This window comes from Mus pahari, chromosome 1 (assembly GCF_900095145.1).
Source record: "Mus pahari chromosome 1, PAHARI_EIJ_v1.1, whole genome shotgun sequence".
NCBI lineage: Eukaryota > Metazoa > Chordata > Mammalia > Rodentia > Muridae > Mus > Mus pahari.
This window is the reverse complement of record NC_034590.1, coordinates 152,515,117-152,531,280: the sequence shown is the minus strand read 5'-3', so window position 1 is coordinate 152,531,280 and position 16,164 is coordinate 152,515,117. Positions and strand designations below refer to the sequence as shown.

Here is a 16,164-nt window from a genome sequence, read left to right as displayed (position 1 = left end):
TCATTGGATGGAGTCTTAGTTGTCACTGTGAAATACAAGGGTGAAGCTACAATCCAAAAGTCTGAAGATACCACAACTATGGTGGCAAGAGGGCACAAAGGGGGTGTGGGAGGTGACATCAATGCTCCTGAGATACACAGATGGAGTATCTGAGGGGCAACATACTGCCCTGGTCCCTATTCCTTCACAGGTCTGTAAGTATGACTTCGTAGAGGTACGCAGTGGCCTGTCTCCAGATGCCAAGCTTCACGGTAAATTCTGTGGCTCCGAGACACCGGAGGTCATCACATCGCAGAGCAACAACATGCGAGTGGAGTTCAAGTCTGACAACACCGTCTCCAAGCGAGGCTTCAGGGCCCACTTCTTCTCAGGCAGGTGGGGCGGGTCTGCAGAGGCCCGTAAGGCTCCTGGACCCTGGGTTCCTGCAGCCTCCTCTCCTCTTTCTCCAACTTCCTCTCCATCCTGCATCCAGATAGCAGTCTTTATACCGTAGCCCAGTTCATCTGCTGGGGATACCCCAATAGGTTGTCATACATCAAGTGCAGCTTAAAACAAAGAATTTTACTCTAAGTTCTATGAGCCAAGGACACCACAAAATACACAGTAGGTCCTGTTGGTCACATCCCGCTGATGTATGAAACTGTTGAGTGATGTGTTTGGATCTCTGTCTTAGTGCTCAGCATTGAAGCAGGTCTATTATTTGTTGGTTTTACAGGTACTCAGAGTTCCATCTCTGACTTTTGAGCCAGGCACTCTCTCTCTCTCTCTGAGCAAGCTCTGTTTTGTGTTATGGGCGTAACACAGACCTGAACTCAGAGGCCACCTGGATAGCATCCAGTATCGCATTATCTTCTTCCTGGTTGGGAAGGCTAGAAAGACAACTTCCTACTAAGACCCAGCTTAGGTCCCGCTTGCTTGACAAGGGCTGGTATTTGGAGGAGAGGGTCTGAGGCAGTAAGGAAAAGCTCCCTGCCTGATGCATGGTGTCTGGGCCAGACCTGAAGGGCTGGGGTGCAGCTAGTACAATTAGGAAGAAAGTAACCAAGGTCTGAAGAAGAGGGGGAGTCATGAACTTAGATTGGGGGGTCTCCGTATTCACAAAGACTGAGATAAGACCAGACTGGCAGGAGCCATGCCTGTCTGGGGAGGCAACTCGTGGGCCAGGTCAGGCAGCCTTGGTCATAATGAACCACAAATGGTGGCTGAAGCTTGAGGTCCGGTGGACCAGGACATAAAGCCTTCTGTAGGTTCTGAGCAAGGAGGCCTACAAATGCCATGTGGTCAAACCAGGCCAGGCAGGATGGAACTGAGAGGGTTGGGAATCTCCTCAGAGGCGGAGGTGCAAGGCCCTGATGAGGGGTACAGTTCCATGTTTGCACAGAGAACCCAGCGGCAGAAAAGCTATATGTGAGGGTAGTAGGGCCCCAAGAGGACCTAGGAAAAGAGGAGGTAGAGGAAGAAGGGGAGGAGAAGGAGGAGGAGGAAGAGAGGGAAGAGGAGGAGGAAGAGGAGGGGGAGGGAGGAGGAGGAAGGCAAAGAAAGAGGAAGAGGAAGAAGAAGAGGAAGAGGGAGGAGGAAGGAGGAGGAGGAGGAAGAAGGAAGAGGAAAAGGAGGAGGAAGGGGAGGAGGAAGAGGAGGAGGAAGAAGAGAAGGAGAGGCCTGTACTGGGCTGTGACAGTCAATTTTCACCTAAGAGCTCTGATTGAGATCTTGGTTGTCCCCATGAAATACAAGGATGAAGCTACAGTATGAACTGTCCTAGGACACCACAACTAGAGTGGCAAGAGAGTATCGAGCACTCTCAAGGTGACACCAATAGCCCCCAAGGGATATACAGTGGGATAAGCAGGGGGAGGGTAAAGTGGAGACAGGACCTCATGTGCTGCAGAAGGCAGGTGACCGTGGAAAAGTCCACACAGCCAGAGCCTCAGGAACCACAGGATGAGAGCCAACACTGGAGGTCACGTGTCATTGTAACTATAGCAGCCGATACTTCCTGGGGGGCTAGACACTCTCCCAGGGGCTTTCCCCATTCCCATTCATTTCCCCCTCCAGCATCCTGAGGAGGGCGGAGACAGCTGAGGCACAGCCTCAATCCCTGCCCTGCCCTTACCTCTCGCCACACACAGGGGACAGTGTGTGCCCAGAACTTTGGGTCAGAAACTGCCTCTTGCTGAGTGATGAGGCGTGCGAGCTGCCTCAACCTGTTTCTTTGTGCTTTCCTAAGCTTTCGTGGGAATTACTTAGATGACAATATCATTTAAGAAGTGTTAGGGACCCATCCTGTGGTATTCTTTATATGTTGGGCATTTTCATTATTACTGCTGTTGCTGTTCATGTGAGCCTGTACTCCAGGGAGCAACTTGGTTTGGGTGGGAGGCAAGACAAGAACATATGTTCCATACATGAAAGTGCTTTAGCAGCACACGGAACCCCCCCCCCCCAAGAGACCAACGGATGCCCCAAACATCCCAAACAAAGATGCTCTCTCTGTGATGGACACCCTTTTAAGGGACTGTGATCTCCTTGGATCACTGTGTGGCTCCTTGGAGGAAGCCGCTTTTGAGCAGGGTCTGAGCCATGAGGGACAGCGGCAAAGCTGGCAGCTTTTCTCAGGAGAGTCCATTGATCCCAGCAGACAAGGACGAGTGTGCCAAAGACAACGGCGGCTGCCAGCAGGAGTGTGTCAACACGTTCGGGAGCTACCTGTGCAGATGCAGGAATGGGTACCGGCTGCACGAGAACGGACACGACTGCAAAGAGGGTGAGTGGGAGCTGTGGGGTCGATGCCGTCTGTGGCTGCACCCCTTCCTTAGGTGTGTGAGCGGGTGAGGGGGGCTTGGGTGGTAGTCAGCGTGGGGAGCCACCATCTGCAGGACACCGTGAGATCTCTGTCTGAATCTTCAGGCTAGGGGCTCTCCAGCAGGATATCACTCTGGTGGCCCTCCTGGGGGGACACCCGTTCTCTTCTGGAGGCCAACTGACAGACTCATTAATCCAGTAGGCTTTAGAACTAATACACATCAATCTATACCATGGCTCTGCCATTCCCTCGCTGTGCAACCTTCAGCTAGTTACTTAAATACTCTGAGCTACGCTTTCCTCTTCTGTGACAAGCAAGGTAAACATGCCTCTTTCCTAAGGGTTCTACAAGGATTAAAGCCTGCCTAGGAAGTGTCTGAGACAGGCTGGTCCATGCTGTATATTCTAAGTGTCAATAAATATCAGGCCCGTGTCTGTCGTAACAGTGGAACTGAGCATGAGGTAGGAGGAAGTTTCTTGTTCCCTTCCTTGGTAGCTGCTGAGGGTCCTCCAGAGTCAGATGGATTCGCATATACTGCTGTGGTGAAGGAAGCCTGAGCTTTTCCCTAGCCCAGTGAAGGGAGTTTGTGTATCTATGATAAACATAGCTCCAGGCCTTGCCCTGCCCTGGGTCCAGCGGGGAAGAGGGGCTTGGGGAGGATGTGAAGACCACATGCCTCTTTCTGTTTCCTTATTTGAAGATAGGGAAAAATCAGCAAGAGGGTGCATGCAAACCACTTACCACAGAGAAAGACAAAGTCCAAATACTATCACCAAGCAGGCCAGTGGTACCACATTTGGATAATAATGGGTGACCTGGATGGGACTGATGGAGGGAAGGCGTAGAGACCTCACAGGGATCTCTGTTAACATTCCCCATGGCTGGCATGCTCTAGGCCTTTTACAGGTGGCACTGACCCACACGTATGAGCCTGGAACCCTTTTTACACTATAAGTTGTAGAACCAGTGCTCTCACTGAATTCCACCTGACCCAGGGCACTGAGATGGCCACATCCCCAATGCTAACCTCCATGTAAACAGTCATAGTGACCGGATGTCCCTCCTCCTGAGCCAGTTCAAGCAAAGTCAACACCAGGTGACACCAGATACAGGATGGCTGCCCATACATTGGCTATTGACCTGAGACTCCCCTGTGATGTTGCCTCCAGCTGAATGACCCCTCTGTGTGCCCCCTTCTGACCTCCAGCTGGCTGTGCCTACAAGATCAGCAGTGCAGAGGGGACCCTGATGAGCCCCAACTGGCCAGACAAATACCCTAGCCGGAAGGAATGTACCTGGAACATTTCGTCAACCGCAGGCCACAGGGTGAAAATTGTGAGTCGCCTCTTCAATTTCTTAAGAGCACAAGCCTTGGCATTAAGTAGAGATGGGTTCAAGTCCCTGCTCCATGATCAGCATGGAGCGTGTCCGGGTCTCAGTTTTCCTGCTGGGAAATGGGGAGATGTTGTGAATCTTGAAGTGGGTGCTCTGAGCAGATGAAGTGGGCGTGCTCAGAGCTGTACCAGGCCTGCTCACAGCAGCACTGTGGGATGTGGCGGCTGCAGGGCTGTGTGGGACTCGGTTTCGCCCAGGGCTCTTCTCTTAAGGAACATTTTACTCTTGAAGAAGAAGACAAAAACAAAAGACTTAGTTTACACAGAACATTGACAGGGAAGGTCACAAGGGTCACAAGTCCTCAGGTCCCCCCCTTTCCCTGGCTCCCCCCATCCCCCATCCCCCCCCAGACATTTGTGAATCTTTTCAGAAGTTTCCCTCACAGGGGAAAGCATGAACCATTTTATTCTCACTCAAATCAGTCACATAGAATAAATACAATTACTCATACTCCCCTGCAATTTACATCTTTATCAAGTAACAATAGGACTCGCACACTAATTCCTCCTTCAGTTAAAAAAAACAAACAAACAATTGCCTTGCAAATCATGTAAAGTCTCACCCACATATCTGATGTGTGGTCTCACACAGCACATGTCATTATTTACAAAAAACAACAAAACACCTCATACACACACACACACACACACACACACACACACACACACATGCAGGGGCACACTCACATACACAGGAATACTCGTAGATACACAGATGCACATGTGAACTGCCAGAAACGTATACACACACATACACAGGAACACTCACAGACATACACACCAACACACAGACACACACACACAGAAGCATACACACTGACATGTATACACACAAACATACACAGGAACACTCTCACACACAGACAAACACACACACACTCACATACACAGGAACAATTGCAGACACATAGAAACAAAGATGCACATGCATGCTCACAGATACATGCACACACACACACACAGATGCACACTCATAGACACATACACAGAGAGACACACACAGAGACACATCAGACACACATCTCAGACTGTTGAGATGAGCAAGATGGACTTTATGAATGACAGACTGAAAAAACGCAGGGAGGAAGGAAGGGAGCAGAGGAAAACAGGGTGATAATAGATGATAATGTAGGTATTAATGTCAGGGTGTTTCCTGCTGTGTGAGGATAAATTGACAGGCTCCCAAGGCATCCTGGGTACAGAAGGGACCCCAAGCCATGGGACATGCCCCTTGGGCTCCTCCTGTGCATGATGAGTGCTGCCAAGGTAGAAACTGCTTTCTTCTGCCCGGAGTCCCTCAGAACAGAGTAGAATCTGGATGAGGGTGTTAGGAGTGCCTTTGAAAGGCCAGCTTTGCCCTAGACTGCCATCTGCTGGAAAGATGCTCTGTTGTTCCGCAATGCCCTTTCCTGACAGGCATGAGGAACAGCCTTCCCTGGGGGTGGGACCTCAAAATCTGCCAGGTGGGAAGCCTCCATCTGAGGGATCTGCATACAAGAATTATTCGAGAAAAGACACTTCCCTTGAAAATGGTTGGTGAGCATGCGGACGGAACTCTGCCCTTTGTTCCTATAGAATGATGTCCTGCACACAACATTGTCCCCCTTCCCACTCCGTCCCCATCCACCCTTCACCTAACACCCCCTGATCACTAGGACATCACAAGCAAGCTGTCAGTCAGTCAGGCACCTACCCAGCACCCAACGAGCTATATATGGCTGGAAACTGTTCAGTTCCTTGGGCTGACAACTGGGGACAGTCTCTGATGGAAGGACAGGGACAAAAGGAGGCAGCAGAATCTGATTACTGTGAACAGTGTGACCTGGAGAAAGTCAGCTCTGGGTCGTGTTCAATTCTTACTCCAGCTGAACAGACTTAAGCAAGCCAATTAGCGTCTTTGTGACTCGGTTTCTTCTTCTGCTCACTTGGGATAATAATAGATCTTCATAACCTCATTAGAATTTAAATGAGAAAATTTTCATCATTTACTGGGATGGGAAAAACTCCCAACACATGTCAGCCACTTTGAGGGCAAAACAGTGTGGCCCTGCTCAAAGCCCCCAGGATTTCAAGTGTACAGCAATGGGCACAGGCTAACAGCAACACCTCTGAAGCCACAGGTCCTGGGTTACATACCTTCTCTGCCAGGGAGGACGCTGGCCATGCCAGCTGATGTCTTCTTGAGGGGTTGTGCCCAGGACAGGGTTGCAAGGACTGGATGAGGGGACATTTGTAAAGCCTGTAACACAGCTGCCAGCTTGGGTGAGTGCTCAGTACTAACTGGCTCCTAGCATTAGAGGAAGGGCAGGAAGAAGTAAATCGGGGCATCTGGCTCTGGGACTGGATGTCATACCATCACAGCAATGGTGGGCACCCCAAGGAAGCTGATAGAAAGACCCCTCCAGGCCCTGGATGTCCCTCCCCTCCCTGTCCCCTCCCTTCTCAATGCCGGATCCTTGCCTCACTTTCTGCTCTCCCCTCCCCAGACATTCAGTGAGTTTGAGGTTGAACAGCATCAGGAATGTGCCTACGACCACCTGGAACTGTACGACGGCACGGACAGCTTGGCCCCCATCCTCGGCCGCTTCTGCGGCAACAAGAAGCCGGATCCAGTGGTGGCGACAGGCAGCAGCCTGTTCCTCAGGTTTTACTCGGATGCCTCGGTGCAGCGGAAAGGCTTCCAGGCTGTGCACAGCACAGGTGCGGGGGCTGGTGGCTTCAGGCTGAGCGCCTCGAAGGCTCAGGAAGGGCGAGGGAGCCGCACGCACGCTCAAACATCCTGGTTAAAAGAAGAGTCCACAGCCGCGGCAGGCTGAAGGGCTGCTCTCCTCTGATGTCTTTACTTGACAAAACTAGATGTGGGCAACGCTCTGGTGGTGCTGTGGGGCCGTCGTTGTCTCCCCTCCCTCACCCCATCTTCCTCTTTCCCTCCTCTGTTTCTCCCTTTTAAACTGTGCCATTTTGTTGGCCTGTGAAGTGCAAAGGTCTGAAAACTGAAGGGAATTGAGAGCAGCCATTCTATTCTCGAAGGGCCACTTCTGGAAAAGGTTGCTTTTTCTTGTCATTTTTCCCCCGGCACTCCAAAAGTCAGTGCTCTGCCGGGTCCTTTGGAAGAAAATGTGTGTGCTTCTAACTTGTCTACACTGTTCAATATAAGAAGGCCAATAGGAAAGGACACTCCACTCTGCCACTTCAGCCTTAGCCCTGTGGAGGATGTAGGCCCTTTGATCCTGGCATTTAACTGTGGCACAGCCAGAGGCTGCCCAAGAACATGAGGCTTTTGTCTGTGGTTTTGAGCAGGAGTTCATGATTGTGGGACACTGCCATTCTTTTTAGCAGCCCCCTTTCCCACCGCGGCTCTTTTTAATTACTCCCTTTCCCCTAACTCCGTCCCACTCCCTTAAGTCAGAGCCAGAAAACAGGGCTCAGAGCTTACAAAATGGCAGCCCCCATGTCTAATCAGGCTAGATTTCCCTGCCGGGCCAGACAACCCACACTTCATGAGGCCCTCTCTAGCCTCTTAAGGGTCTATGCTTCCTCCACAGGAGTTTAAGGCCACTGAGGACGGACTTCACCTTCTTGTCCCTTCAGACAGGGCAGCTCTGGGTCAGAAAGACGATGCAGTGCTTAAGAGCACTGGCTGCTCTTGCAGAGAACCTGGGTTCAATTCCCAGCACCCGCCTGGAAGCTTACAATTGTAACTCCAGTTTCAGGAGAGCCAATACCCTCTTCTGGCCTCCACAGACACTGCAAGCACATGCTACACATGCATGCAGGCACACAGAGCAAAGTAAGACAAATGCAGGGGCTCTGGGGAGTTGGGGCAATCTTGGGACACAGCTGCAGAATTTAATATAGGCACTGTTTACAGCAGGGCGTGCAGAGTGTGGGGGACACCCCAAAGGGACAGGACAAGGTTTGAGAACCACAAGGCTGTAGTCACCCTAACCCAGAGGGCAAACGGAAGAAAGGCCTGGGGGTTCTGGGTGCAAATTACCTAACTTCCCTCTGACCTGAATGTTGCCAGTGGTCAAATTCAGTTACAAAGTGACAGGTCACTGGGTGCTGGGGTGGAGAGGTAGAGAGGGGGAGGGGTGGAGGGGTGCTGGAGTGGTGGGGTAGTGGTGGGGGGAAGGGAGGTAGGGTGATGGGGTAGAGGGATGGAAGGGTGCTGGGGTGGAGGGGTGCTGGGGTGGTGGGGTGCTGGTGCTGGTACAGCAGGTAGAGAAGAAGTCATCTTGCCTTCTTGTGTTTATTTTATGTCTCATGAGTTGAAAGTCAGGTAAAGTCATGAAGTAAAGTCATGAAGTAAAGACAGAAATAAGGACTCAAGTTGGTCACCAGGACTGCCCTGGTCACCAACTCCAGATGGGATGTTAAGAACCAAAATTGTCCACAATCTACACCAAGAGTAACACTGAATCCCCTCTAGACTCCTCCTCTCCACCCACCCCACTCCCAACCCCACAGTGTAGTCCCTTTTGGTAGAGATGAAGGTTTCCCTGTTGCTGGGCTCAGTTGCAGTTCTGATATGCTTTTATCGCCCTCTGCTGGCAGGCACCACAAATTACAGTATACCCGGGAGCTAGTGAGGCGCCCTTTCTGCTTCCAGTCCCTCCAAGGCTTGGAGTAGTCAGATCAGCCACATCCCTGCACACGGTCAGGCAACCCTCTCCTTGGCTCCTTTTCTTGATTGGAGGGGAGAGAGAGGGCAGCAGCTAGTCTTCGCCAGCAGCATTCTTGGGGATGTAAGGGCCAATTTGGATGTTCCAGGGAACCCTGCCCTGTGCCCACTGGCCTCTGCTTGCTCCTCATACAGTAGGATGGTGAGGTTGCCTATCTGGGACGTAATGGGCTGATGTCTAGACTCTGGGTGCCTGGGCAGAGGGTGAGCCTTTGTTCTCTGTCTGCTGCAGAGTGTGGGGGCAGGCTGAAGGCTGAAGTACAGACCAAAGAGCTCTATTCCCATGCCCAGTTTGGGGACAACAACTACCCGAGCCAGGCCCACTGTGACTGGGTGATAGTGGCAGAAGACGGTTATGGTGTGGAGCTGATATTCCGGACCTTTGAGGTTGAGGAGGAAGCTGACTGCGGCTACGACTTCATGGAGGCTTATGATGGGTACGACAGCTCGGCACCCAGGCTCGGCCGCTTCTGTGGCTCAGGGGTGAGTCTGAGGGATGTCCAGGCCACCTCTGGACTCATGAAGAATCATACTTGAGCTGGAGTCCTAGCTAGTCCCACCACTGTGAGCCTCCGCCAGGAGCCTGTTTACCTGGGGCAGAGAGAAAAGGGGAATGCCCCGAGACAGGTCAGGAGGCACCCAGGTGTCTTATCAGCAAAGGGGACTTTATTCTTTTGCCTTTGTCCCTGTTCTTCAAAAGAGTACTCCCCTTAATTTTTATTTGGGCTTTATGAATTCAATATATCTGTATATATTCCCTATATTCATAATTCTTTGTTGTTGTTGTTGTTGTTGTTTTTCAAGACAAGGTTTCTCTGGGTAGCCCTGGCTGTCCTGGAACTCACTCTGCAAACCAGGCTAGACTTAACACTCGCACAGATCCACCCGCCTCTCCCTTCCAAGTGCTGGGATTAAAGGCTTATTTACAATTCTTATTCTAAGCAAAAACCTTTGAAGATTACAAATCATTCTTGGTATAAACACAATGTCAAGGTCATTATTGTCCTCTGATGGCCCACTTCCTGGGCTCTCTGTATCCTGGGCACCTGACTCAGGCTGGACATATAGCCTGTGCTCAGTGGGCATCTAGGGACCAGTGAGACCAATGTCCTGGCTCCTCTCCAGCCACACCACATTATCCACCCTGGGCTTCAACCATTGTCTTTGCCAATCACGCATGCTCCATTGCTATTGCCTGAGTCACCACTGCTCCTAGTGCAAAACAGACACCCAGCCCAGGATTTGTGTCTTTGAATGGTTATCCTTCTGTCTGTCTTTGTCCTCCCCCCAAAAAAGAACAAGCAAATGAGACCTCCCTTTGAGGGAGCCCCTTAGAGAGCATAATTATTGGGAAGCCCTATTTGGCATCCCTAGGATCTGGCAGGCTGTGGCCTTGGCGTCTGGCTTCCACCTTGCAGATGACCTGGCAGAGGCCGCCTGACAAATGTAGCAGTTCCACCCATTTGCTGGCCACAGTAGAATGTAGACCCGAGTGCGGGTCTTCCTTCCAGGTTTCCCAGATACAACACAGTGTTAGAAGTCCAGAGATCCACGGTACAAACTTCACAATCAGAAAGACCCGAGTGGGTCCTGCTGCCCCTGTGTGATCCTGATGCCTTAATGGAATGTGTAAAGTGGAGCTTGCCTCATTAAATGCTTGTGAGGTTTGCATTGCATGAGATCTGGATGTGGCCAGCACAGTACCTGGCCCACCCGTGTCCTGACAGACAATAGCTGCTGACCATGCTATGTGTCTAGGCTCAGCTTTGTAAAAGCAGGGCCCAGGGCGTCTTCCTTGGAGAAGAAGCCTGTTCGGATGCCTGTCAGAGCATCTGGTGATCTCGTGGCAGCTATGGCCAGCCTTAGGCACCACCACACCCGCCTCGAATCCCGACAATAACCAACTGACCTAAAATTCAGCCTTCCCTTTTCTTTTCCTCAGCCATTAGAGGAAATCTACTCTGCAGGAGACTCGCTGATGATCCGTTTCCACACGGACGACACTATCAACAAGAAAGGCTTCCACGCCCGGTACACCAGCACTAAGTTCCAAGATGCCTTGCACATGAGGAAGTAGTGGCTCAGTTCTGGAAAGACAGAGAGAGACTGAGGGTGTTTTAAACACTTGTGAGCAAGCAGCCTCCTGTGTACAGTGTTTTTCTTCACAACAAAAAACCCAAACTACATTCTTGAAACTCTATACCTGGATGACAGTACATGCCTTTGGCCAACGGGAGGAGGGAGAGGAGCAGTTGGTTCTGGCCGTGGCGTTATCAGTCGCAGCTTCTGGAGGAGGTCAAAATTTGATGTTAGTGACCAAACGAGATGTGCTTCTTCGCATTTGTCTCTAAGCTTTGCTCCTATGGGTCCAAAGGCCAGCCTGGGGCAAAAGGCCAGCTTAGGGCAAAAAGGCTGCCTCTTTCTCAACTCTGGATCGGCTTCCATAGATGGCATGAGCCCATGCTGGTGACTTGGCTGCCTTCTGACAGTACTGGGCATGGAGGATTATAGAGTGGCAGCGGCTACGCTGATACTCACAGGTGTGGCTGAATGCTTCTGTGCAGAGTCAAGCCAATCAAGACACCCGAGGCCGTGGGCATCCCAGGGCACAGAGAGGAGGCTCAACCTGGGAACCACATAATGGCGCTGGAAGACCTTGAGCATTTTCCTCTGTCCCTGATTGTCCTTGCCACCTCTGGGCAGCCCCTATCATCAGCCCCCATTCAGAAAGGAGAACCCACGGTCACTCCCGGCAGAACATTCGCTGGTGAGCACCCCCAGGTTGCTGAGACGCCGCCTCCTAGCTTCACCAAATATTCCTCTTCTGCTCAGAGGCTTAGAAGATGATGTCACCTGGGCTGGGGTTCCCATGGGCTTCCAGGAACCTCCCAGCTGTAAAGGCACCTGCTCTGGCAAACCTCAGCCCCTGGACAGCCAGTTCAAACAGCATCTGTGAGACGTGCCACGTCATCTCAGGGCCAATTCAGGTCTCACTAGGAGAAAACTAGTAATTCCAAGAGCCATCATCTCTGGAACAAGGTGGTCTGTGGCATGACTCATGTAACCGGACAGGTTAGAGTGCATGGATGGCTTTGCTGGGGTTAACCGGGACCCAGTCACCCTCTTGCACTCAAAATTCTCAGCACCCTGCACTTGCTCTAGCGGCGTGTTAAAGGTGATGTTTACATAATTTTAGCACCTCAAGGTATAATTGAAATAGTGAGGTAGTTTTGAATGGCATTTCGTTAAGGCATCTCTGGGCATTATGAGCTAAAAGCTGTGGTACGTTAGCTTTCTAAGAGCATTTATGTTGGAATACTTTTAAAATAATGTTTACATTAACTAACTGCAAGTCCTGTTGGGTTGGTGGCAAATGCAGGGCAGCAGCACAGGAGACTGTTGTTGTTAGAGATGGTTTAGCTCCCAAGCACCAGAATCCCTATGTGATGGACTGTCACTTTAAACGAAGCATATATGAAAGCTAAAGTTTCTACTTTTAAAAAAAAAAAATCACAGTATCCCCATCAGAGGATGACATCCAATTGAAATAAGTGCTGGGAGCGAGAACTAGAAGGAGATGAAATAAGAGAGAGAAATACATCCAAGTATTATTATTATTAATAATATATGTCTGTATATATGTATCTATGTGTGTATGTAAGGGTCAGTTATCAATGCCTTAACAGGGCATCGCGACAGTGCCAACCCACTGACTGTGGCTTATCTTCAGACTCTGGTGCTGGCCCCAGACCCTATGCCTCTCCCTTCAAAACCGAGACCTCTTCTCTCTTCTCTTGGCTCTGGACTGTAAGCTTCAGACTCCATCATGTCCTGATTGCTGGCTTCATATGGCAAAAGAGACAGCTTATGCCATGGTTCTTGTCCCCTCAGCCCACTGGGGTAGATTCCACATCTCTGATGTGTGTGTGTGTGTGTGTGTGTGGTGTGTGTGTGTACGTGTGTGTGCATGTGTGTGCGTGTGCATGTGTGTGTGCACACATGTGTGTGCATGTGTGCATGTGCATGTGTGTACGTGTGATTAGCTTTTATTTTTGCCTCATCTTGTCTGGCAAGGGTGGAATGGACGTCAGGATGCATTAGGTATCTGTCACCCATCTCAATGCACACAGATAAAAATTCTGTATTTTTAACCTTTAGAAATGTAACTAAGATTGGCAAATCCCATGGAAAATAGGAGCTGGGGAGAATCAGGGTTGGTTTCAGCATTTGTCACCCTGGTGACACACTGATAATTCTTTTTAGAGTGAATGTTTTCAGAAGCACACAGCTTTAGCAGAGGCCAGCTTACAACAATAGGGCTCTTATGAAAGCTCTTATTTAGGCCTGTGAATGACATATTCCCAGAAGACAGGCTCAGATTCAACAAGGGCTGCTTGAGGGCCCCCCTCTGGAAGCCAACACCCACAGGGATTCACACATGACACAGGCCCTCAAGGAACCACAGGCTGGCTTCCAAGGATAGAGGACCACTCCACCAACAGACACAGGGGTCTGCTTTGGCCCTTCCAACTGCTCAGTGGCCTCTGGAAATGTCAGCTGTGGATGGATAGAGGGGCTCGAGGTTAGCTCTTAGATTTACACTTTATGTGGGACCAGGCCTGGGGGGGGGTCATAGAGTTCTAAGATCTAAAAACTGCCTCTGGGACAAATGACGTAAGGAAGAGCTTGGAGCTCGGGTCTCCTGCCTGATGTAATTCTATTCTGAGTCAGCAGAAAGTAGGACCTGACCCCAGGATGGGAAAACCTCTTCAAACAGCTGAAGCCAGGCTGCGTATGGATTCACTATTTTCTCTAAAGTATCTTTATCAGAATTTCCCTCTACACAGCCGTGGCATTCACAAATTGCCCAGTCTGTTTAAATAATTCTTTAAACACAGTTCACCAGCAAATCTGCATAGGACCATGCTGCCAGTTTTGCCCCGTTGCTCTGCACGGTTCTTGGTATTGCTCACACAGTCTGGGAAGAGACGGCCCCTTAGCACCCACAGATGTTTTTCAAAGTTTGCTTTGCAGATTGTGATCAAGGTTCCAATCGGCAACCCCGAATATCCAAAAATGTTCTTTTTTTTTTTTTTAATGGAAAAGTGTTATCTATAAATATAAAGGTATTTTTATTTTGAGTAACTTTACATTTCGTGTAAAATGTCCGTTGGCAAGAACATGGGGAGCTGGTAACCCTTGTTTGAAAATGATGGTTTCATTAAAGAATGTGGATTTGGTGCTGTGTTCCGTGTTTGTGTTACTAATTCAGACAACACTGGCCTTTAAAAAAATATAGTGGTGGTGCATGCCTCTAATCCCAGCACTTGGGAGGCAGAGGCAGGTGGATTTCTGAGTTCTAGGCCAGCCTGGTCTACAGAGTGAGTTCCAGGACAGCCAGGGCAACACAGAAAAACCCTGTCTCAAGAAAACAAAAAAAAGAAGTATTTACATTTTTTGTGTTTGTATGAGTGTTTGCGTACACATCTGTGCCCAGTACCCTCAGAGGTCAGAAGGCTTAGGACCCCCTCCAACTGGAACTACAGGCAATTATGAGTCACCTTGAGGGTGCTGGGAACTGAACCCAGATCCTCTTCAAGAACAGCAAATGCTTGTCGCTTCTGAGCCATCTCTCCAACCTCCATCACCGACGTTTTAGAGAAACATTGGAAAAATCGGAACCAGTCCACTGCAATAATATTTTTTGTTCCACACAGGAATACAGTGAAATCCTGGCCCCAGTGTGATGGTTTTAGGGGATGAACCTTTGAGAAGTGAGACGTCCCTTTCCCCATCCACCATGTGAGAACAAAGCAATGACATGGCTGTCCCTGAACCAGACATGGACCCTTATCACACCAGCACTGCTGGGACCTTGATCTTGGGCTTGACAGGTACCACAAACATATATATAACTCACCCTGTTGTTTATAAGACACCCAGCATCTGAAATTCTCTCAATCTAGTCAGCCTGCATTTGGTCAGGGCCAGCATTTAGGCAGCCATTGGTCTGACTAGGAGTGTCCACATTTAAATAGTGGAAAAATGTAAATGATCGGAGAATCAGAGTTCAAGTCCCCAACCTCACTAAGGACATTCCTTCTGCTGCTTCTAAGGAGGTGCTTCTCCGGCCCAATACAGAAAGCCACGAACTTACAATGGTTGTACTAAGCGTTTTGTGGGGGGTTGGGGGGACCTTACAATGGTGTGAAAATGATATGCATTTAGTAGAAACCATGCTTTCAAATTTTTAATGTTCATTTTTTGACTAGGTAAGCAGTATGTGGTAAGATACTCTCTCATGGCACCATGTGGTCACAAGTGTCGGCAAAATGACACTATGATATTGTTACCAAGCTGGGGGTTTGGGAGGTTGGGCATGTTCCATTAATTTTTTACTCACGCTGTTTGTAATTTACAGTAAGGCTGTTGGGTTATGCATTATACAGTGTGGGGCATCTGTACTCCCAGAGGAGGGGAGTCTCTTTGCCTCACACAGCCCCTTTCCTTGGCTCAACACTTCCAAGTGCATTCTGCAAATCCCCTTCTGAGCACTGGAGGGACCCCGAAGCCATCTTCCTTGATGTGGCTCACTCCAGACCAAGCGCTTCCTCCTTCGAGAACCAGAGTCTTGATCAGTTGGCAAAGGGGTGAGACATTTTGCAGCATACTTTCCTAAGGTCACACTCAGGGGACTGTCCAAGAAGCCTCAGGAGCAGCTGTTGTCTCACAGAGCCTGGTCCCCTGACTTCTCTGCATGCGCCACTACATCCGGGCAATAACACCTATGCAAGCTGCTTAGTCACCACTTAACTAAAGGTGCCAACCATCCTTCTGAAGACATGGTGTGCCCATGAGAGGCAGAGTTGGGAATCGGTAAGTACCTTGTGAAAAGAGCCAGGAAGGACCTGAGTGGCCTTGTGCATCCATAGCCAGGACACAGGACACAGGACATGGTTCTTTGCTTGGCTGATGGTAAAGTTCTTGGGTCCACCTATAGTACTATGTCTTGCAAGAAAATTTAGCAGCCTGGCTTGGAATGGCTGTGTTGATTAACCGTCCAATCTACAGATTCAGAGATGGAAGCTGGGTAAACTCGTTCACTTCCTACAGAGGCAACTGTGACTTTATGTTATGGTTTCGCTATGTTGACTGTGACTTCTAGACATCAGTAGTTTTACTTTAGACACTCACTGTTGTTTTGGGAAGTGGAAGCCCCCAGAGAGAGGTCACATAGGTCACATTCAGTAAAGGGATCCAATGCCTTGCACTCTGACTGGTGA

At 49.9% G+C, this 16,164-nt stretch overlaps 1 protein-coding gene across 2 annotated transcripts in view; it reads left to right on the top strand.

The window, feature by feature from the left end:
- Tll2 (tolloid like 2) overlaps window positions 1-14,119 on the top strand; it is a 121,521-nt gene extending 107,402 nt beyond the window's left edge. The window contains exons 16-21 of one of the 2 annotated variants that reach the window (XM_021206754.2): window positions 191-371; window positions 2,639-2,764; window positions 4,011-4,138; window positions 6,684-6,897; window positions 9,114-9,364; window positions 10,824-14,119. In XM_021206754.2, coding sequence (XP_021062413.1) covers window positions 191-371; window positions 2,639-2,764; window positions 4,011-4,138; window positions 6,684-6,897; window positions 9,114-9,364; window positions 10,824-10,958 — 1,035 coding nt within the window. In that variant the 3' untranslated portion in view covers window positions 10,959-14,119. The remainder of the gene's footprint in view (window positions 1-190; window positions 372-2,638; window positions 2,765-4,010; window positions 4,139-6,683; window positions 6,898-9,113; window positions 9,365-10,823) is intronic. The other variant, XM_021206762.2, reaches the window with a different exon arrangement.
- Window positions 14,120-16,164: the final 2,045 nt, after the last annotated feature.